Source organism: Oncorhynchus mykiss, chromosome 22, assembly GCF_057628025.1.
Source record: "Oncorhynchus mykiss isolate SJ-2025 chromosome 22, ASM5762802v1, whole genome shotgun sequence".
Classification (NCBI taxonomy): Eukaryota; Metazoa; Chordata; class Actinopteri; order Salmoniformes; family Salmonidae; genus Oncorhynchus; species Oncorhynchus mykiss.
Genome location: NC_143043.1, coordinates 7,071,994 through 7,094,911, shown reverse-complemented (window position 1 = coordinate 7,094,911; position 22,918 = coordinate 7,071,994). Strand labels below are relative to the sequence as shown.

At 42.9% G+C, this 22,918-nt stretch overlaps 1 protein-coding gene across 4 annotated transcripts in view; it reads left to right on the top strand.

Moving 5' to 3' along the window:
- LOC110501274 (melanophilin) overlaps positions 1–22,918 on the top strand; it is a 122,536-nt gene that overhangs the window by 57,037 nt on the left and 42,581 nt on the right. The window contains exons 7-9 of one of the 4 annotated variants that reach the window (XM_021578696.3): positions 6,245–6,343; positions 16,006–16,177; positions 17,224–17,462. In XM_021578696.3, the coding sequence (XP_021434371.2) occupies positions 6,245–6,343; positions 16,006–16,177; positions 17,224–17,462 (510 nt within the window). Of the gene's footprint in view, positions 1–6,244; positions 6,344–16,005; positions 16,178–17,190; positions 17,463–22,918 lie in introns of all 4 variants that reach the window. The other 3 variants (XM_021578695.3, XM_090215239.1, XM_021578697.3) reach the window with 3 other exon arrangements.

Genomic DNA, 22,918 nt, shown 5'->3' with positions numbered 1-22,918 from the left:
TAAATGGGAGAGGTTTGGGCAAGTTGCTGTGGGGGGTGCAGAGCTGTTGACCGGGGTAGGGGTAGCCAGGTGTAAAGCATGGCCAGTCATAGAAAAATGCTTGTTGAAATTCTCAATTATCGTGGATTTATCGGTGGTGACAGTGTTTCCTAGCCTCAGTGCAGCTGGGAGGAGGTTATTTTATTCTCCATGGACTTTAGTGTCCCTGAACTTTGAGCTACAGGATGCAAATTTCTGTTTGAAAAAGCTAGCCTTCGCTTTCCTAACTGCCTGTGTATATTGGTTCCTAACTTCCCTGAAAAGTTGCATATTCGATGCTAATGCAGTACGCCACATGATGTTTTTATGCCTGTCAAGGGCAGTCAGGTCTGGAGTGAACCAAGGGCTATATTTGTTCCTGGTTCAACATTTTTTGAATGGGGCATGCTTTTTTAAGAGGGTGAGGAAAGCACTTTTAAAGAATAACTAGGCATCCTCTACTGACGGAAGGAGGTCAATATCCTTCCAGGATTCCCAGGCCAGGTCGTTCAGAAAGGCCTGCTCGCTGAATTGTTTTAGGGAGCATTTGACAGTGTTGAGGGGTGGTTGTTTGACCGCAGACCTATTACAGACGCAGGCAATGAGGTAGTGATCAATGAGATCCTGTTTGAAGACAGCAGAGGTGTATTTAGAGGGCAGGTTGGTCAGGATGATATCTATGAGGGTGCCCATGTTTACGGATTTGGGGTTGTACCTGGTAGGTTCATTCAATCAATCAATCAATCAAATTTATTTTATATAGCCCTTCGTACATCAGCTGATATCTCAAAGTGCTGTACAGAAACCCAGCCTAAAACCCCAAACAGCAAGCAATGCAGGTGAAGAAGCACGGTGGCTAGGAAAAACTCCCTAGAAAGGCCAAAACCTAGGAAGAAACCTAGAGAGGAACCAGGCTATGTGGGGTGGCCAGTCCTCTTCTGGCTGTGCCGGGTGGAGATTATAACAAAACATGGTCAAGATGTTCAAATGTTCATAAATGACCAGCATGGTCGAATAATAATAAGGCAGAATAGTTGAAACTGGAGCAGCAGCACAGTCAGGTGGACTGGGGACAGCAAGGAGTCATCATGTCAGGTATTCCTGGGGCATGGTCCTAGGGCTCAGGTCCTCCGAGAGAGAGAAAGAAAGAGAGAATTAGAGAGAGCATATGTGGGATGGCCAGTCCTCTTCTGGCTGTGCCGGGTGGAGATTATAACAGAACATGGCCAAGATGTTCAAATGTTCATAAATGATCAGCATGGTCGAATAATAATAAGGCAGAACAGTTGAAACTGGAGCAGCAGCACAGCCAGGTGGACTGGGGACAGCAAGGAGTCATCATGTCAGGTAGTCCTGGGGCATGGTCCTAGGGCTCAGGCCCTCCGAGAGAGAGAAAGAGAGAAGGAGAGAATTAGATAACGCACACTTAGATTCACACAGGACACCGAATAGGACAGGAGAAGTACTCCAGATATAACAAACTGACCCTAGCCCCCCGACACATAAACTACTGCAGCATAAATACTGGAGGCTGAGACAGGAGGGGTCAGGAGACACTGTTCATTGGTCATTTGTGTGAGATTGAGGGCATCTAGCTTAGATTGTAGGATGGACAGGGTGTTAAGCATGTCCCAGTTTAGGTCACCTAACAGTATGAGTTCTGAAGATAGATGGGGGGCAATCAATTCACATATGGTGTCCAGGGCACAGCTGGGGGCTGAAGGTGGTCTATAGCAAGGTGGATTTTTAAAAGTAGAAGCTTGAATTGTTTGAGCACAGATGTGGATAGTAAGACAGAACTCTGCTGGCTATCTCTGCAGTAGATTGCAACTCCGCCCCCTTTGGCAGTTCTATCTTGTTGGAAAATGTTATAGTTAGGGATGGAAATTTCAGGATTTTTGTGGCCTTCCTGAACCAGGATTCAGACACGGCTATGACATCCGGGTTGGCAGAGTGTGCTAAAGCAGTGAGAATAAAACAAACTTAGGGAGGAGGCTTCTAATGTTAACATGCATGAAACCAAGGCTTTTACGATTACAGAAGTCAACAACTGAGAGTGCCTGGGGAATGGAGTTAGGCGTTGCAGGGCCTGGATTAACCTCTACATCACCAAAGGAACAGAGGAGGAGTAGGATAAGGGTACGGTTAAATGCTATAAGAACTGGTCGTCTAGTGCGTTCGGAAACAGAGAGTTAAGGGAGCAGGTTTCTGGGCGTGGAGGAATAGATTCAAGGCATAATATACAAATAAGGGTATGGTAGGATGTGAATATAGTGGAGGTAAACCAAGGCATTGAGTGACGATGAGAGAGGTTTGTCTCTAAAGACACCATTTAAACCAGGTGAGAACCCCACATGTGTGGGAGGTGGAACAAAAGGTCTACCTGAGGCATATTGAGCAGGGCTGGAGCCTGTACAGTGAAATACAAGGCATATTGACATTAGGGAGAGGCATGCACAACCGAGTGATCATAGGGTGCAGTGAGTAGCTAGGCGAGCAGAAGGAGCCTTAGGGGACGTCGTGACGGAAGAGTCTGGACGGTTACGGACGGTTACGTCGGCAGACCAGCAGGGCTTCGTATAGGCAGTAAAAGGGTCCAGCCCAATTGGCAAAATATGTATTGTAGCCCAAGAAATTGACTGATGGACCTCTTTAGCTAGCCAGGAGATGGGCCTAGCACGAGGCTAGCTCCAGGCTAACTGGTGCTTGCTTCGGGGCAGAGATGTTAGCCAGGAGTAGCCACTCGGATAGCAGCAAGCTAGCTGCAATGATCCAGGTGAAAAGGTTCAGGGCTTGCGGTGTGAATCCAGAGATGTGGTAGATGTTTTTGAGAAAAAGCAGTCCGATATGCTCTGGGTTGAATCGCGCTGTGCAGACTGACAGGAGTTGTCCGGGCTGAGGTTAGCTGATGACGGCTAGCAGTGGCTAACTGACTTAGTTAGCTGGCTAGCTTCTGTTGGGGGTTCCCGTTCTAAAGTATAGAAAATAGCATATCCATACCACATTGGGTGAAGCGGGTTGCGGGAGAGTAGGTTGAAATTGAGGTTAGAAATACACTGCTCAAAAGAACACTAAAATAACACATCCTAGATCTGAATGAATTAAATATTCTTATTAAATACTTTTTTCTTTACATAGTTGTGCATAATGTGCTGACAACAAAATCACACAAAAATTATCAATGGAAATCAAATTTATCAACCCATGGAGGTCTGGATTTGGAGTCACACTCAAAATTAAAGTGGAAAAATACACTACAGGCTGATCCAACTTTAATGTAATGTCCTTAAAACAAGTCAAAATGAGGCTCAGTAGTGTGTGTGTGGCCTCCACGTGCCTGTATGACCTCCCTACAACGCCTGGGCATGCTCCTGATGAGGTGGCGGATGGTCTCCTGAGGGATCTCCTCCCAGACCTGGACTAAAGCATCCGCCAACTCCTGTACAGTCTATGGTGCAATGTGGCGTTGGTGGATGGAGCGAGACATGATGTCCCAGATGTGCTCAATTGGATTCAGGTCTGGGGAACGGGCGGGCCAGTCCATAGCATCAATGCCTTCCTCTTGCAGGAACTGCAGACACACTCCAGCCACATGAGGTCTAGCATTGTCTTGCATTGGGAGGAAGCCAGGGCCAACCGCACCAGCATATGGTCTCACAAGGGGTCTGAGGATCTCATCTCGGTACCTAATGGCAGTCAGGCTACCTCTGGCGAGGACATGGAGGGCTGTGCGGCCCCCCCAAAGAAATGCCACCCCACACCATGACTGACCCACCGCCAAACCGGTCAAGCTGGAGGATGTTGCAGGCAGCAGAACGTTCTCCACAGCGTCTCCAGACTCTGTCACGTCTGTCACATGTGCTCAGTGTGAACCTGCTGTCATCTATGAAGAGCACAGGGCACCAGTGGCGAATTTGCCAATCTTGGTGTTCTCTGGCAAATGCCAAACGTCCTGCACGGTGTTGGGCTGTAAGCACAACCCCCACCTGTGGACATCGGGCCCTCATACCACCCTCATGGAGTCTGTTTCTGACCGTTTGAGCAGACACATGCACATTTGTGGCCTACTGGAGGTAATTTTGCAGGGCTCTGGCAGTGCTCCTCCTGCTCCTCCTTGCACAAAGGCGGAGGTAGCGGTTCTGCTGCTGGGTTGTTGCCCTCCTACGGCCTCCTCCACGTCTCCTGATGTACTGGCCTGTCTCCTGGTAGCGCCTCCATGCTCTGGACACTACGCTGACAGACACAGCAAACCTTCTTGCCACAGCTCGCATTGATGTGCCATCCTGGATGAGCTGCAATAACTGAGCCACTTGTGTGGGTTGTAGACTCCGTCTCATGCTACCACTAGAGTGAAAGCACCGCCAGCATTCAAAAGTGACCAAAACATCAGCCAGGAAGCATAGGAACTGAGAAGAGGTCCGTGGTCACCACCTGCAGAACCACTCCTTTATTGGGGGTGTCTTGCTAATTGCCTATAATTTCCACCTGCTGTCTATTCCATTTGCACAACAGCATGTGAAATTTATTGTCAATCAGTGTTGCTTCCTAAGTGGACAGTTTGATTTCACAGAAGTGTGATTGACTTGGAGTTACATAGTGTTGTTTAAGTGTTCCCTTTATTTTTTTGAGCAGTGTATAAACAATATATACGAAGAAAAAATAAATATACACGGGACACGACAAGACAAAGACGTCTGACTGCTACACCATCTTGGATAAATTAATGATGGTGTTGGAGTCGTGCCTGGCCATGCAATCATGAGTGAACAAGGGGTACAGGAGGGGGCTGAGCACGCCTCCCTGAGGGGACCCTGTGTTGAGGATCGGCTTGGCGGATGTGTTGTTACCTACCCTTACCACCTTGGGGCAGCCGTCAGGAAGTCCAGGATCCAGTTGCAGAGTGAAGTGTTTAGTCCCAGGGTCCTTAGCTTATTGATGAGCTTTGAGGGCACTATGGTGTTGAACGCTGAGCTGTAGTCAATGAACAGCATTCTCACATAGGTGGTCCTTCTATCCAGGTGGGAAAGGGCAGTGTGGAGTGCAATAGAGACTGTATCATCTGTGGCACTGTTGTGGCGGTATGCAAATTGGAGTTTGTCTAGGGTTTCTGAGATGATGGTGTTGATGTGAGCCATGACCAGCCTTTCAAAGCACTGCATGGCGACAGACTTGAGTGCTACGGGTCGGTAGTCATTTAGGCAGGTTACCTTAAGTGTTCTTGGGCACAGGCACTCTGGTGATCTGCTTAAAACATGTTTCTATTACAGACTCGGACAGGGAGAGGTTGAAAATGTCAGTGAAGACACTTGCTAGTCCATGTCCATTTAGCCTATGATTTAAACCTATTTTTCTTGTTGCAATTGAAGTGATAGTGAATACTTCTGTTTTCATGTTTATGATTCACAACTTTAGCATGATCTTACCAGCATTTCCTGCTTTGGTTACCTTGGGAAAGATAGAGAGGGAGAGCACCCTCAAGTGGTGTGAGCAGAACAAGTCATTTGAATGACTCAGGGAGACATGAGCCAGTGTAGTTGGGTGAAATGATTTTTTCCTCTTATGTACTGTTCATTTCTTAAACAACTCAAATCCAACCTTCAAGAGCCTCAGTTTAGCATATGGTGATCCTTTGTTATTCCAAAAAAGGAAATGTGACACCATCTCCCATAAATGACCACAGCAACAAACTTATGGTGATATTTCCATCATATTTACTCAGGGAACGTCATCCTCATTGTCATTCAACGTATGGCAGCCCACCCAAAGCCATGGGAATAATGCATTTGCATGGCCTGCATAATATCTGTCATTTAGCAAAGACTTTTATCAAACCCATGTCCTTGGCATTGCAAGTGCTGTGTTTTACCAACTGAGCCTTATTGACTCATACAGTATTGGAAAGAAGAACAAACATCTGTTGTCACATTCAGTAAAAGGATCATCTTCCTAAAAAACATGTCAGCATGGTAATGCTTATTGGACCAATGCTAACCCCACTAGGGTACACATTAAGAGGAAAGGTTGTATTCCAGGTATAAGGTTCTCTATCTTGAGCTCCCTCAAGAGCTCTGGAGGGGATCAGAGCTCTTGAGTGTGTCTCAGTAGTTCTCATTAGTGGAGAGTTGCCACTACTCACTGCCTTTACCCATCTTTGGTGTCCTCCCTGTCTCCTCTCCTCTCTCCTGGTTCTATGTGTGATGATGTCTTTATCTCTACTCTTTTGAAGATGAAAACGACCAAGCGACTGCTCACTGTGCACCCCGTCGACTTCGGTCTGGACCTTAACTACTCCACCCACTCTCTGTCTCGACAAGAATCCTGTCAGGTACTGACTGGAAGAGAAAGTCCTCTGTCTCCCTTAGACTCTCTCATAGCCCTGGCTTGTAAAAATAAAAAGGTACACCCATATAACCACACAATACATACGTAAATACATACACAGACACACATGTTTGTTTTACTATCCTTGTGGGGACCAAACAATTGATTCCCATTTAAAAAATCCTATTTTCCCTAACACTAATTGTAACCCTAACCCTAATCCCTATGCCTAAAATAGTTTTAATTTGACTTGTTTTACTATCCTTGTGGGGGCTTCTGGTCCCCACAAGGATAATAAAACCAAACACACACACACACACACACACACACACACACACACACACACACACACACACACACACAGTAGTGTCTTTCTTGGCATTAACTTTAATCCAGTAACTATATTAAATTGGCCATATTTCTATATCTATTGTTTTATTCATGCAGTCTAGTCAGCATGGTTCCTCTGTTTTCGCTTTCAAAGTGGACAATAATTCTTAACTGTGAATGTTGAGTTGCGCTATCAAGTCTGGAACACATTTGAGCTTGATTCAATAAAACAGTCACATTGTACCAGCCAGATACCCTAGGGGAGGCTCAAAATATCTCCAGACCAATCTAAACTACTTGACTTTATGTGCTAGGGCTAACATGGTATTTTTGTGAGCAACAGGTCTGCACTTTGTAAATACAAGGGATTGTAAGAAGGTACAATATCCTGACTGCTTTAGTTTATTGTCAATTAGTTATTGTAACTGTTGTTAATAGGCTTGGGCCGTATACCGTATATATCAAATGTTATTAGTCACATGCACCGAATACAACAGGTGTAGTAGACCTTACAGTGAAATGCTTACTTAAGAGCCCCTAACCGACAGTGCAGTTTCAAAAAATACAGATAAGAATAAGAGATAAAAGTAACAAGTAATTAAAGAGGAGCAGTAAAAAATAACATTATATACAGGGGGGTGCCGGTACAGAGTCAATGTGGAGGAGCACCGGTTAGTTGAGGTAGTATGTACATAGAGTTAATTAAAGTGACTATGCACAGATGAAAACAGAGAGTGGCAGTGATGTGGAGAGGGGAGGGGGCAATGTGAATAGTCTGGGTAGCCATTTGACTAGATGTTCAGGAGTCTTATGGCTTGGGGGTAGAAGCTGTTTAGAAGTCTCTTGGACCTAGACTTGGCGCTCCGGTACTGCTTGCCATGTGGTAGCAGAGCGAACAGTCTATGACTAGGATGGCTGGAGTCTTTGACAATTTTCAGGGCCTAAATACCCAGGTATTTGAAATAGCCAGGGGATGGTTTTTCAATAACATTAAAAAAAATGTATTTGAAGTTGTTCAATATGTTGTATTTGTAGCTACTTTTTAAGTAAATACCTGGTGTCAACTTGTGCAATACATTAGGAGATAAAGCAGATCACATTCTTCATTTCACCTGTCACATTATTTTACATTATGAAGCTTACCATAATTCCCCAGAACAATTGAACCAGTCATATGTTTGTAAATAACACAAAGGGTGAAAGTGGGAGCGGGTGAGTCCAGCTGTGTATTGGCAGGGGACATGATTTATATTGAAAGTCAACAGTGTTTTTTTTTTTGCTTCAATAGACTGATCAGGAAAGTGCAACTATAGTTTTCCTTCACAGAAAATACATTAGTGCAACACATTTGACAGAAAACAACTTCATTTTCATTAAATGACAACAGAAATGCAAAGTTATTTGGCTGGCAGCCACACATGTAGCCTAATTGAGCTTGCAAAAAACGATGCATGGCCATAATTTTTCTGTTTATCATAGAAGTAATGTAGCCAGCTGCATGTCCTAATATTTTGTTTAAAGTTCATCTGGAATTTTACCAGAGAAAAGTAGGCTGGCTACACCGAGAAAAAAGTAGGCCTACCAAGTAGAAGATAAAAGCTACAAAACCAGTCAGAGCGCGCTGTCTGCTGATAGAATGCCCATTCGGTGAATTCTCATCCAAGTGGGGAGAAGTGCAACAGATGCACAAAGTTAGTCTGATGCAGAGCAGAAATTACAATAAGAAGCATTTTAGATCAGCGTTTACAAAGCGCAGTAATGGATTTCTTGCTCGTTTTATATTTTTTCCCGTGTGAAAAATTAAGAATTATGCATTAACACAACTCCTAAGTTTAACTTGCTAGTTATCTAAGTAAGTTACTGACTGAATAAGGTGATGGGGCATCATATTGTGTAAGCTTTCTCCTGTGTTTGAGAAGTCAAAGCCTTTTGAATTAGTTATCTATACAGCTGCCACTGACATCTTTTGATTTGCTTGCCTTTTTTTCTCTCCATTCTCAGCCTGTCTATTCCTCCCCCATCTGCTCCAAGCAGAGCAGGCAGGCCCATTGCCCTAGGGACTACAGACAGACACAGAGTGTACACATGCTACTTCAGAGCAGATAAGCTTGCTTCAAAACTTTGTTCATTTGCACAATGTCTTTCGATTACATTCGCTTGTAAATGTCCAAATTCAGCAAAAATGACATTCGGTAACTCTTACCTATATATGTACAACTTTATGAGCTAGATTGCCTGTCTCTGTCAGAATGAGATGTCGATTTAAACTGAAATGTGATTCGGTGAATTCAAAGACTTTTGGTGCCACACTTCATCAAATCAAATCGAATCAAATTGTATTTGTCACATGCGCTGAATACAACAGGTTAACCAACAATAAGAAAAATATGTGTTAAGCAAGTATTTACTAAAATAAACTGGGGAGAAAAAAATAATATATATATATATATATATATATATATATATATATATATATATATATATATATACAGTGCCTTGCGAAAGTATTCGGCCCCCTTGAACTTTGCGACCTTTTGCCACATTTCAGGCTTCAAACATAAAGATATAAAACTGTATAAAACTGTATTTTTTTGTGAAGAATCAACAACAAGTGGGACACAATAATTTTGCACGCCCAATTTTTCAGTTTTTGATTTGTTAAAAAAGTTTGAAATATCCAATAAATGTCGTTCCACTTCATGATTGTGTCCCACTTGTTGTTGATTCTTCACAAAAAAAATACAGTTTTATATCTTTATGTTTGAAGCCTGAAATGTGGCAAAAGGTCGCAAAGTTCAAGGGGGCCAAATACTTTCGCAAGGCTTCCAGAAATTGTGTACAGATCCTTGCGACATGTAGGCGTGCATTATCATCCTAAAACATGAGGTAATGGCGGCGGATGAATGGCATGAATTGGACCTCATGATCTCTTTGTGCATTCAAATTGCTATCTATAAAATGCAATTGTGTTAATTGTCCATAGCTTATGCCTGCTCATACCATAACCCCACCGCCACCACTTGTTCACAAAGCTCCCCAGTTGGTGGGCCTGGCAGCCAAGGGGCTGCACCTCTGCCAGTCATGTGAAATCCATAGATTAGGGATCTGCAGTGAATAGAATCGTCGCGTTACAACTTTGTAAATTTGGGATTTCATAAGCAAAATAGAAAAGGACATTCTTGAAGAAACTTTGGACTCAACTGGCTAAAAGTATTTCAATGGTACTCGTTGAGTAGATGTCAAAAGTTTGGACACCTACTCATTAAGGGTTTTTCTTTATTTTTACTATTTTCTACATTGTAGAATCATAGTGAAGACATCAAAACTATGAAATAACACATATGGAATCATGTAGTAACCAAAAAAGTGTTATTATAAGCAGGTGGGACGGTAGGGTCCCACCTGGCCAACATCCGTTGAAATTGCAGAGCGCCAAATTCAAAATACAGAAATAGTCAAATTAAACATTCATAAAAATACAAGTGTTATACATCGGTTTAAAGATTAATTTCTTGTTAATCCAGTCGCTGTGTCAGATTTCAAAAAGGCTTTACAGCGAAAGCATACCATGCGATTATCTGAGGACAGCACCCCGCTTACAAAAGCATACAAACATTTTACATCCAAGTAAAGGAATTACAAACGTCAGAAATAGCGATAAAATTAATCACTTACCTTTGATGATCTTCATATGGTTTCAGTCACAAGAGACCCTGTTACACAATAAATGTTTGTTTTGTTCGATAAAGTCCCCCTTTATGTCCCAAAAACTCTGTTTTGTTGGTGCGTTTTGTTCACGACAGCCTGAATGGTATCAAATACATCAAATCTCATTCCATTTGCTCCGTTCCGGACATTTATTATGAGCCGTCCTCCCCTCAGCAGTCTGCTGTGTGTTCGACATTGTCTTAAGCTGAGCCACACTGGCTGCGTTTACACAGGCAGCCCAATTCTGATATTTTTTCCACTTTCCACTAATTGGTTTTAATTGGTAGGGCTGACCCCATTTAGTCAACTGGTCGATTGTTTGGTTTTGGTCGACTGATATTTTTTTATTCGAATAGTGGCTAATATGTTTATAAAAATTATGGCACACTAGACACCTGTCTGATTCACGCCTGTCTGAGTGGGCTAATCTCTTGCAGAGGCCACGTGGATGGCACACCAGTCAAATCAAATGCTATTTGTCACATTCACCTTACAGTGAAATGCTTACTTACATCCCTTAACCAACAATGTAGTTAAGAACAATACCTTAAAAAACAAGAAATAAAAGTAACAAATAATTAAAGTGCTGCTAGTTTGCCTGCCCCGGTCTGCTAACTGCTAGCCCCTGCTAACTGCTTGCTTGCAAACCCGGTCTGCTAACTGCTAGCTTGCCAGCCCCAGTCTGCTAACTGCTAGCTTGTTTAGCCCCGGCCTACTAACTGTTAGCTTGTTAGCATCGGCCGGCTAACTGTCTGAATCTCCGTGTCCCCAGTCATCCCAACCACTCACTGGACCCATATGTTCACTTGGCTACGCATGCCTCTTTCTAATATCAATATGCCTCATTCATTACTGTCCTGGTTAGTGATTACTGTCTTATTTCACTGTAGAGCCTCTAGCCCTGCTCAATATGCCTTAGCCAACCTTGTTGTTCCACCTCCTACATATGCGATGACATCACCTGGTTTAAACGTCTCTAGAGACTATATCTCTCTCATCATTTCTCAATGCCTAGGTTTACCTCCAATGTACTCACATCCTACCTTACCTTTGTCTGTAAACTATGCCTTGAATCTATGCTATCGTGCCCAGAAACCTGCTCCTTTTACTCTCTGTTCCGAAGGTGCTAGACGGCCAGTTCGTATAGCATTTAGCCGTACCCTTATCCTACTTCTCCTCTGGTGATGTAGAGGTTAATCCAGGTCCTGCAGAGCCTAGCCCCACTACCACTCCCTAGGTGCTCTCATTTGTTGACTTCTGTAACCGTAAAAGCCTTGGTTTCATGCATGTTAACATTAGAAACCTACTCCCTCAGTTTGTTTTACTCACTGCTTTAGCACACTCTGCCAACCCAGATGTCTTAACCGCTAACTATAACATTTTCCGCCAAGATAGAACTGCCAAAGGGGCATGTGTTGCAATCTACTGCAGAGATAGTAATACAGAACTCTGCAGGCTATCCAAGTCTGTACCCAAACAATTTGAGCTTCTACTTCTAAAATTTCACCTTTCCAGAAACAAATCTCTCACTGTTGCCTCTTGCTATAGACCTCCCTCTGCCCCCAGCTGTGCCCTTGATACCATATGTTAATTGATTGCCCCCCATCTATCTTCAGAGTTTGTGCTACTAGGTGACCTAAACTGGGACATGCTTAACACCCCAGCCATCCTACAATCTAAGCTTGATGCCCTCAATCTCACAGAAATGATCAATGAACCTACCAGGTACAACTCCAAATCCGTAAACACGGGCACCCTCAGATGTCATCCTAACTAACTCGCCCTCCAAATACACCTCTTTCAATCAAGATCTCAACAATCACTGCCTCATTCCCTTCATCCGTAATGGGTCTGCGACCAAACGACCTCCCCTCATCACTGTCAAACGCTCCCTAAAACATTTCTGCGAGCAGGCCTTTCTAATCGACCTGGCCAGGGTATCCTGGAATGACATTGACCTCATCCCGTCAGTAGATGATGCCTGGCTATTCTTTAAAAGTGCCTTCCTCACCATCTTAAAAAAGCATGCCCCATTCCAAAAATGTGGAACTTGGAATAGATATAGTCCTTGGTTCACTCCTGACCGGTCTGCCCTTGACCAGCACAAAAACATCCTGTGGCGTTCTGCATTAGCATTGAATAGCCCCCGTGATATGCAACTTTTCAGGGAAGTTAGGAACAAATATACACAGGCAGTTTGAAAAAGCTAGCCTTAGCTTTCCTAAAATAAATTTGCATTCTGTCGTACTAACTCAAAAAAGTTCTGGGACACTGTAAAGTCCATGGAGAATAAGAGCACCTCCTCCCAGCTGCCCACTGCTCTGAGGCTAGGAAACACTGTCGCCACCGATAAATCCACTATAATTGAGAATTTCCATAAGCATTTCTCTACGGCTGGCCATGCTTTCCACCTGGCTACCCCTAACCTGGTCAAATGCCCTGCACTGTCCACAGCAACCCGCCAAAGCCCCCACCATTTCTCCTTCATCCAAATCCAGATAGCTGATGTTCTGAAAGAGCTGCAAAATCTTGACCCCTACAAATGAGTAAGGACCCTCTCTTTCTAAAATGATCTGCCGAAATTGTTGCAACCTGTATTACTAGCCTGTTTAACCTCTTTCGTATCGTCTGAGATTCCCAAAGATTGGAAAGCTGCCGCGGTCATCCCCCTCTTCAAAGGGGGTGACACTCTAGACCCAAACTGCTACAGACATATATCTATCCTACCCTGTCTTTCTAAGGTCTTCGAAAGCCAAGTTAACAGATTAGCCACCATTTCGAATCCCACCATACTGTATACTTCTGGCCCCTCTATGGACACTGTGTTAACAACCTCCAGACGAGCTTCAATGCCATACAACTCTCCTTCCATGGCCTCCTACTGCTCTTAAACGCAAGTAAAGCTAAATGCATGCCATTCAACCAATCACTGCCCGCACCTGCTCACCCGTCCAGCATCACTACTCTGGACGGCTCTGACTTAGAATACATGGACAACTACAAATACCTAGGTGTCTGCTTAGACTGTAAACTCTCCTTCCAGCCTCACATTAAGCATCTCCAATCCAAAATTAAATCTAGAATCGGCTTCCTATATCGCAACAAAGCATCCTTCACTCATGCTGCCAAACATACCCTCGTAAAACTGACCATCCTACCGATCCTCGAATTCGGTGATGTCATCTATAAAATAGCCTCCAACACTACTCAACAAATTCGATGTAGTCTATCACAGTGCCATCCGTTTTGTCACCAAAGCCCCATACACTACCCACCATTGCGACCTGTGCGCTCTCGTTGGATGGCACTCTCTTCATACTCATCGCCAAACCCAATGGCTAAAGGTTATCTACAAGTCTCTGCTAGGTAAAGCCCCGCCTTATCTGAGCTCACTTGTCACCATAGCAGCACCCACTCGTAGCACGCGCTCCAGCAGGTATATCTCACTGGTCACCCCCAAACCCAATTCCTCTTTTGGCCGTCTTTCCTTCCAATTCTCTGCTGCCAATGACTTGAACGAACTGCAAAAATCTCTGAAGCTGGAAACACATCTCCTTCACTAGCTTTAAGCACCATCTGTCAGAGCAGCTCACAGGTTACTGCACGTGTACATAGTCCATCTATAATTTAGCCCAAACAACTACCTCTTCCCCTACTGCTATTTATTTATTTTTGCTCCTTTGCACCCCATTATTTCTATTTCTACTTTGCAAATTATTCCACTGCAAATCTACCATTCCAGTGCTTTACTTGCTATATTGTATTTACCTCGCCACCATGGCCTTTTTTTTGCCTTTACCTCCCTTATCTCACCTCATTTGCTCACATTGTATATAGACTTATTTTTCTACTGAATTATTGACTGTATGTTTTGTTTATTCCATGTGTAACTCTGTGTTGTTGTATGTGTCGAATTGCTATGCTTTATCTTGGCCAGGTCGCAGTTGCAAATGAGAACTTGTTCTCAACTAGCCTACCTGGTTAAATAAAGGTGAAATAAATAAAAACATTTAAAAGAACAATAGCGAGGCTATATAGGGGTACCAGTACAAAGTCAATGTGCAGGGGCACCGGTTAGTCAAGGTGATTGAGGTAAAATGTACTTGTAGGTAGAGTTATTAAAATGACTATGCATAGATAATAATCAGAGAGTAGCAGCAGCGTAAAATGGGGGGGGTACCCATTTGATTAGATGTTCAGGAGTCAGTATCACCAGTAGTAGGTTTACCGTTAATTACCATAATTTCTAAGCTACAATGTTTGTTTGGTTATGGTTATTTCTGTTAATGCATTCAATATATTACTATTACAATGTTTTATTTTTTATTGTTTGTATGTTTTTGTTTTTTGTATTATTCTTAGACTTGTCTTTGTGCTGTGTTTTGAGAATCTGCAGACAGAAGAATGAGGTGGTTGTGACATTACTATTGTAGTCTTCATTTTATACCTTTCAGTGCCCCTTGAGAACTGCAAGGTGTGTCCGCTCCCTCATGCTTGTGTACCCAAAATGCCCCCGCTTTGGGGTATTTGTTAGCAGGGCACTGTGGAATGACTCCAGATAACGTGATTTTTACAAAAAGAGGGGTAGACTAAATTGATTACATGTCTGGAAGGTATTCTGTGGTTCTCAGGCTACCTCTAAACACCTGTTACCCATAACAAACACAAACCATACAAACACTACCCAATTTCTGTTTATACCATGCTTACTGTACATTCAGCTATTTTAACCGTTAGCTTGTAAATATTTTGTCTAACTTACCTTCACCTTGTGCAGAGCTAGGGGTTAGAGGCGCATGTTGGTGGAATCAGATTCTGTACCACCTACAACAGAGTACAGAACCATACACAATTTAGCCACCCCACTAATTGTGTTGATCTCTGTTAGACTGGCTAGCTAAGCATCCCTAACATGGACATTTAAATATTGTCAGCCAACCAACCATAGATGATTTAAACACATTCATCATTGCTACCAACCCACAAACAGAGAGTGAATTGGCTATTTCAAAAATTATATTTTTAGTAATTGAGTGTTTTCCAAACAAGGGTGGAATAGTTGGCTACCAAATAAGAGTAACATTAGCTAGCTTACGTTAGCTAATGTCAGTCAAAGATAGAACAAACAAACAAACATGTTTAATCTGCTGAAGGTAGCTAACAGTCTAGCAATGACTAAATTAGCAGTATCATGTCATAAGCTACCTTGATTGACTGTGTATGCCAAAATATATCTATTTGATTTAACTTAGCTGATGGCTTTCAGAGTTTAATACAGTTTAATACAGGATGTTAAGTTAGCTAACTGACCCAGCTAGGCTAGCAAGCTAGCTAACATTAGGTTGTTACATCACTTCAGAGCTGGAAATTGATTTCCCATCAGCCTGCAAATCCCTCTGATAATCTTTGGTCGCTGCATCATTTTTGATAGACGCAGGCCACTAGCAGAATCGCAGTGAAACTCTGGTAGAACGGTTAAAGGTAGCTAATTTTCGCGCTTCTTTGTAATTAGCACAGCCGGGCTCAAAACACCACAATGGCACGATGACAAACATTAGTGAAAAACAAATGTTTTCTAAAATAATCTTGCCTAGAGAATTACTGACATGGTGGTGGTGATGTCTCCAGAGTCCACAGAGCAGTCTGGAGGGCGGCACACGGGAGTCCCTGACAGCCGAGGCCGACATGGCCTGCATGTTCCAGCAGATCCTGGAGGAGCAGGGTGAGAGACACTCCGAGTTCAACACGGAGGTCCTCCACAGCCGCCGGATGAGTCTGCTGGACAAGCCGGCCCGCTTCGGTGAGGACTACACCATGTGTGTTAGACGTACACCCCCACTAACATACATTAATATATACAATAGAAGAAGTGTATGTGCTCATTGATATTAGGACACAAAGCACATACATACAATGTAGCCAAGGGCCAAGCCTAAATGCCTTAGCTGTTAATAGGGTTGCGAAGGGAGGGTATATTACTGTAACTTTTTAAGTTTACCATTACACTACGAGAACTTTGTTAACGTTTACGTTTTTCAAATTCATTTTAACAGATGACATCTAGTGGCATTTTCAGGTACTTCAGATTATCACTTCTGATTATCTCTGGCCCTCTGTGTGGCCACGTAAAATATATAAAATAATACAATTTGATGATTTTTAAATGTAAAAAATGTATGACAAAGCTGTAAAACATTATCCTAAATATAAACCATCATTTTAGTGAACAACATTGGTGTTTAATATTAGGATTTCAGCATGAAATATTATTTTACAACCAATGTTTTGGTGGCAAACTGGTGGCAGTTGTGAAAAGTCAATACATTGAAGTGATGCATGTCATTGAAAACAATGGCATTGTTTATTAGATGCTTTTTTAATTAATTAGGCAATTTTTTCTTGAACCAAAACTCATGGACAATATGAACATAGATATAAAAAATGAATACTATATATGAATAACTTTAAATATATATATATATATATTTAAGTACAAATGACCAAAGTTACCATAGATTGCCATAGATTACTTTGATAAATTACTGGTAGCTTTGCAACCCTTGCTGTGCTTGATTGAGCTTTCCTGGAGCAAAATAGAATAGTCCAAAAAGTGCAAATCCAAACTATCTGGCACTCAATATGGTATTCCAGTACTCCAGTACTATTTGAACCAAGAGTGCACTCTGGCAAGAACGCACTCTGCTAGAAGTAGAATATAACGGATCACCCAAAAGGTACACATTATTACACTAGGTACAACATCTCTTGCTCTTTCCTACATGAACATGGATTCCGTAATAATAACTTCACTAGGTCCCCCCGTCTATGAACTCTCTATCCGGACAGACGAGGTGCCGTACCCAGAGAACTGGATGATGCGGGCACGATCCTTGTCCAGGATGAGCCAGTCTTCGTGTGGCAGTGCCAACAACGGGCACCTTCGCAGCAGCGGACAACTGTATGGCCTGGAGGACTCGGAGGAAGAGGAAGAGTACCAGCGCCAGTACCAGCGTCTGCCGTCGCGCCGACGTAGTCACAGCCACTTCTCCTCACAGGAAAGCCTCAACCACGGGGCACCGCCACAGGTAAAGGACACAGACACACTAAGGGGCTCCGCTCCGCCAGATGTATAGGACATTGGAAATGACACACCCACAAACACCATGAGACTCCAACTAGGTTTGCAGGATGTCTATAATGAATAGTTAACCATCCATTGAGACCAACCGTCTTGCCAGGATAAGTGTATGTAAGGCTGTGTCTACACAGGCAGACCAATTCTGATATTTTCCCACTAAATGGTCTTTTGACCAATCAGATCAGCTCGAGTCAATAATTGGTCAAAATATCAGATTTGGACTGCCTGTGTAAACACAACCTGAGTGTTTTATCTTGCATAATCGTTGAACTCTTGTCTGGATGTTGGTTCTGTAACATAGACAGGAAGTGATCACTTGAGCTGAGTTACGTTGAGACTCTCATGCAAGCATTCACCCAGGGTCCCCACCAACACAGGGAACAACATCAGTGTGACACATGGAGTGGAGACACAGCTGTTAGAAGGGAGATATGGAGAAGAGGATATTGCATCATATTCATCATATGTTACTACTGACTCCGACCTTTACAGTGCCGATCATAAATATTCACCCCCCCTGGATATCTTAACATGTTATTTTGTTACAAAGTGGGATTAACCCTATCAGACCCAAGACTCCAGCAAAAGTCGACATTTCATTTATCTGCATGTCCAACCCCTATTTAGCCTCACAACTAAGTTTTCAGGACAACCAAGGCTACAAGTAGAACACAAAACAATTTGACATAAACAGTTGCATTCATCTGTTTTATTGACAAATGTGTCTGGATCTCTCAAGTGTGCTGTAAAACCGACATTTCTAATTCAAAGGATATTTTTTCATAACAATGTTTATTCGGGGGGGGGGGGGGAGGGGCAGAAACGCCTTATTAAACATGTGTACTTTCATGTGCCTCAATAACAAACTCATAGGTGATATGAATGAAAAATACATTGTTACTAGCTAGTTTTATTTTTCATGGAGAAACAAAGGATTCTTCCTGGCTAGCCTTGATTGTTGAGAATGTTGTGATTTACTTATTTCTGGAGGAAGACGAGCTGACTCTCTAAGACTGAAAATGAATCAGATGATGATCAAATCCTTGACTTGGGTAACAAGAACATTGTCATTGAACCAGACATTGCAGAGTTTTCTGATAGTGATGGTACACTGTCAGTGTGAACTGGAGCGAAATGACACAACTTCCCAAGAAAACTGAGCAGTAGAAACGCAAATAACAGAATACCTTTTACTTAGATGTACTATAGAGAAATTGCTACGCCATTTCCTGTTTGCTAAAATTAGAATTGTTTCCTGGTTGCTAAAATGTTTTGGTAAACCTACTGGAGAGCTCTACTTTGTTGACACCCATTCAGCATTGTTCACACCCTCTAAAGCCTTAGCCTCACCCATCTCTTTATGGATTCACATGTGAACTTGGACACTGTCTCATTGGCCTAACGTTATATCCTAATTTTACTTTAGTGCAGGTCATGTTCTTCACATTACCGTCTCTGGTAAATGCATACTATATCAAATAAAATCTATGTTTATTTGTCACGTGCACAGGATACAGACGGTGTACTGAAATGGTTACTTGCATAGAGTATTTTCTTTAGACATTTAGTTAGCTCGCTAAACAATGAACCATAATCCCAAATCATAACATTACTACCCTGCATGAATCTGCAGGTATCTAACCAACCAGGTTCAATGTTAGCTAGCTAGCTAACATTAGGCTATAACTAGCAATGCAAATGGCTCTAAGATACAAATAATATTACTACACAGATCATACACGTAACATTAGCTAGCGAGCCAGCCAGTTAACGATAGCCAGCTAGCTAACAGTACACTTTAACTTGAAATGAAAATGAATACCTGACAAAGTTAAAAGGTATAATATCTGAAAATGTAGCTAGATAGACTATCTTACCCGTATACCTGGATGGACGCTTCTCCCTCTCTGTGACTTATGCCAGGGATGCCCTTAGTTTGAAGATGTAATCCGGAGATAGGTGTTTTATACAACATCCTTCAGTGTTCTCTTTTTGACTCCGTCTGCATATTTGCAATCAAACACCAGAATTGTCTCCATCTCCTTAGCTATCATACTCTAATTCCAATCGGCATTCCACTGATTTCAAAACTCGGTCCTCCAGAAAGTGGAGAGCAACACTTTTGCATTTCTACTATGTGACATCTTTCAAAAAAGCAGCGTGGGTTTTATGGCAGACTACAACCCCAAAATATGTAAAGCCGCCACCAACTGGACGGGTTGAAAAACCAAAACAATGTAAAAATCAAATCCGGACGTGATAGCGAAACTAACTTAATCCACCCAAATAAAAATAGTACATTGACAAAAGCAAAAACTCACTCTTCTTTCTTCTTTCAAATCTCCATATCTCCCTTCTCAAGCTCTAGGGCCTGAGAGGGTGGTACAGCTTTTTTGGCAATATTTCATGTAACTCCTCCGCCGAGAAATGTTTCAGTCCCAGGAACCGCTCCGCCGCATCCACAATGATATAGATTTTCCTGGACCGTCTCTCCACCTTGGCAGTGCCATTAATCACCATAGCTATAAAAGACACAAAGTCCACCATCTTAACCTTTAAAATGTCAGGGTCCTGCTGGTGAAAGGCAACCCCTGCAGCCGCAATGCTGGCCTATCCACCACCATGGACTCTTCAGGAGCATAATTCAAACCCTCAACTGTTTTAACAGCTGTTGCATGTGAAATGCTCTGAACAGCACTGACTTTGGCCACCTTATTTCTCTTTCATCCTTGTCGGGCAATCGAAAGAAGTGGCTTCGTGGTTCCCACCACAATTGCATCAATCCCTCCAGGAATACTTCAACATCGACTTCCCACGAGACGCCAGATATAACCCCCTTGAGAGGTACCCTGTGTAACGGATGTTAGCTAGTTAGCGGTGGTGTACGCTAAATAGCGTTTCAATTGGTGACGTCACTTGCTCTGAGACCTTGAAGTAGTGGTTCCCCTTGCTCTGCAAGGGTCGCGGCTTTTGTGGAGCGATGGGTAACGATGCTTCGTGGGTGACTGTTGTTGATGTGTGCAGAGGGTCCCTGGTTCGCGCCCGGGTATGGGCGAGGGGACGGTCTAAAGTTATACTGTTACACCTGCTCTGAAGAGAGACACACACGACACTTCAAACGTATCAAATCGGGTGAGAAGCAACACATGTTCATTCTGATCCGTAGAAGCAAAAAAATCTGAACAAGCCCGCCTCGTGATCCTCACAGCCTTCACTTTACCCACCAGTTTGGATATCTTAAATGGATTCTTATAGATTGGTAATCCGATCAGCTGCTCCTCATTTAATAAACCGTACTCCTACAAGATACGAAGGGACATTCTCATCACACTACTTTGCTCCATGCCCCATTATTTTGGAGAATATTCCAATTCGCCTTGATTCTACCTGCCATTAGATTCAAAATATACTTTATTGTCCACTTCCGTTGTTCACTTGGAGGTGTGTTTGGGGTCGTTATCATGTTGGAATACTGCCCTGCGGCCCAGTCTCCGAAGGGAGAGGATCATGCTCTGCTTCAGTATGTCACAGTACATGTTTGCATTCATGGTTGCCTCAATGAACTATAGCTCCCCAGTGCCGGCAGCACTCATGCAGCTCCAGACCATGACACTCCCACCACCATGCTTGACTGTAGGCAATACACACTTGTCTTTGTATTCCTCACCTGGTTGTCGCCACACACGCTTGACACCATCTGAACCAAATAAGTTTATCTTGATTCTCATCAAACCACAGGACATGGTTCCACTAATCCATGTCCTTAGTCTGCTTGTCTTCAGCAAACTGTTTGTGGGCTTTCTTGTGCATCATCTTTAGAAGAGGCTTCCTTCTGGGATGACAGCCATGCAGATCAATTTGATGCAGTGTACGGCGTATGATCTGAGCACTGACAGGCTGACCCCCCACCACTTCAACCTCTGCAGCAATGCTGGCAGCACTCACACGTCTATTTCCCAAAGACAACCTCTGGATATGACGCTGAGCACGTGCACTCAACTTCTTTGGTCGACCATTGCGAGGCCTGTTCTGAGTGGAACCTGTCCAGTTAAACCGCTGTATGGTCTTGGCCACCATGCTGCAGCTCAGTTTCAGGGTCTTGGCAATTTTCTTATAGCCCAGACCATCTTTATGTAGAGCAACAATTATTTTTTTCAGATCCTCTTTGCCATGAGGTGCCATGTTGAACGTCCAGTGACCAATCAGTATGAGGGAGCGTGAGAGCAATGACATCAAATTTAACACACCGGCTCCCCATTCACACCTGAGGCCTTGTAACACTAACGAGTCACATGACACCGGGGAGGGAAAATGGCTAATTGGGCCCAATTTGGACATTTTCACTTAGGGGTGTACTCACTTTTGTGACCAGCGGTTTAGACATTAATGCCTGTGTGTTGAGTTATTTTGAGGGGACAGCAAATTTACACTGTTATACAAGCTGTACACTCACTACTTTACATTGTAGCAAAGTGTCATTTCTTCAGTGTTATCACATGAAAATATATACTCAAATATTTACAAAAATGTTAGGGGTGTACTCACTTTTGTGATATACTGTATGTACATACGTACGTATACATGGGGCGGCAGGTATACAGTTGAAGTCGTAAGTTTACATATACCTAGGTTGGAGTCATTAAAACTTGTTTTGCAACCACTCCACAAATTTCTTGTTAACAAAGTGTAGTTTTGGCAAGTCGGTTAGGACATCTACTTTGCGCATGACATAATTAATTTTTGTTTACAGACATTATTTCACAGATTTCACTGTAACACAATTCCAGTGGGTCAGAAGTTTACAGACACTAAGTTGACTGTGCCTTTAAACAGCTTGGAAAATTCCAGAAAATTATGTCATGGCTTTAGAAGCTTCTGATGGGCCAATTGACATCATTTGTGTCAATTGGAGGTGTACTAGTGGATGTATTTCAAGACCTACTTTCAAACTCAGTGCCTCTTTGCTTAACATCAAGGGGAAATCAAAAGAAATCAGCCAAGACCTCAGAAAAAAATATAGACCTCCACAAGTCTGGTTCATCCTTGGGAGCAAGTTCCAAACGCCTAAAGGTACCACGTTCATCTGTACAAACAATAGTATGCAAGTATAAACACCATGGGACCACTTAGCCGTCATACCGCCCAGGAAGGAGACACGTTCTGTCTCCTAGAGATGAACGTACTTTGGAGTGAAAAAGGGATATCAATCTCAGAACGACAGCAAAGGACCTTGTGGAGATGCTGGAGGAAACGGGTACAAAAGTATCTACAGTGGGGCAAAAAAAGTATTTAGTCAGCCACCAATTGTGCAGGTTCTCCAACTTCTCCAACTGGAAAATAAGTATTTGGTCAATAACAAAAGTTTATCTCAATACTTTGTTATATACCCTTTGTTGGCAATGA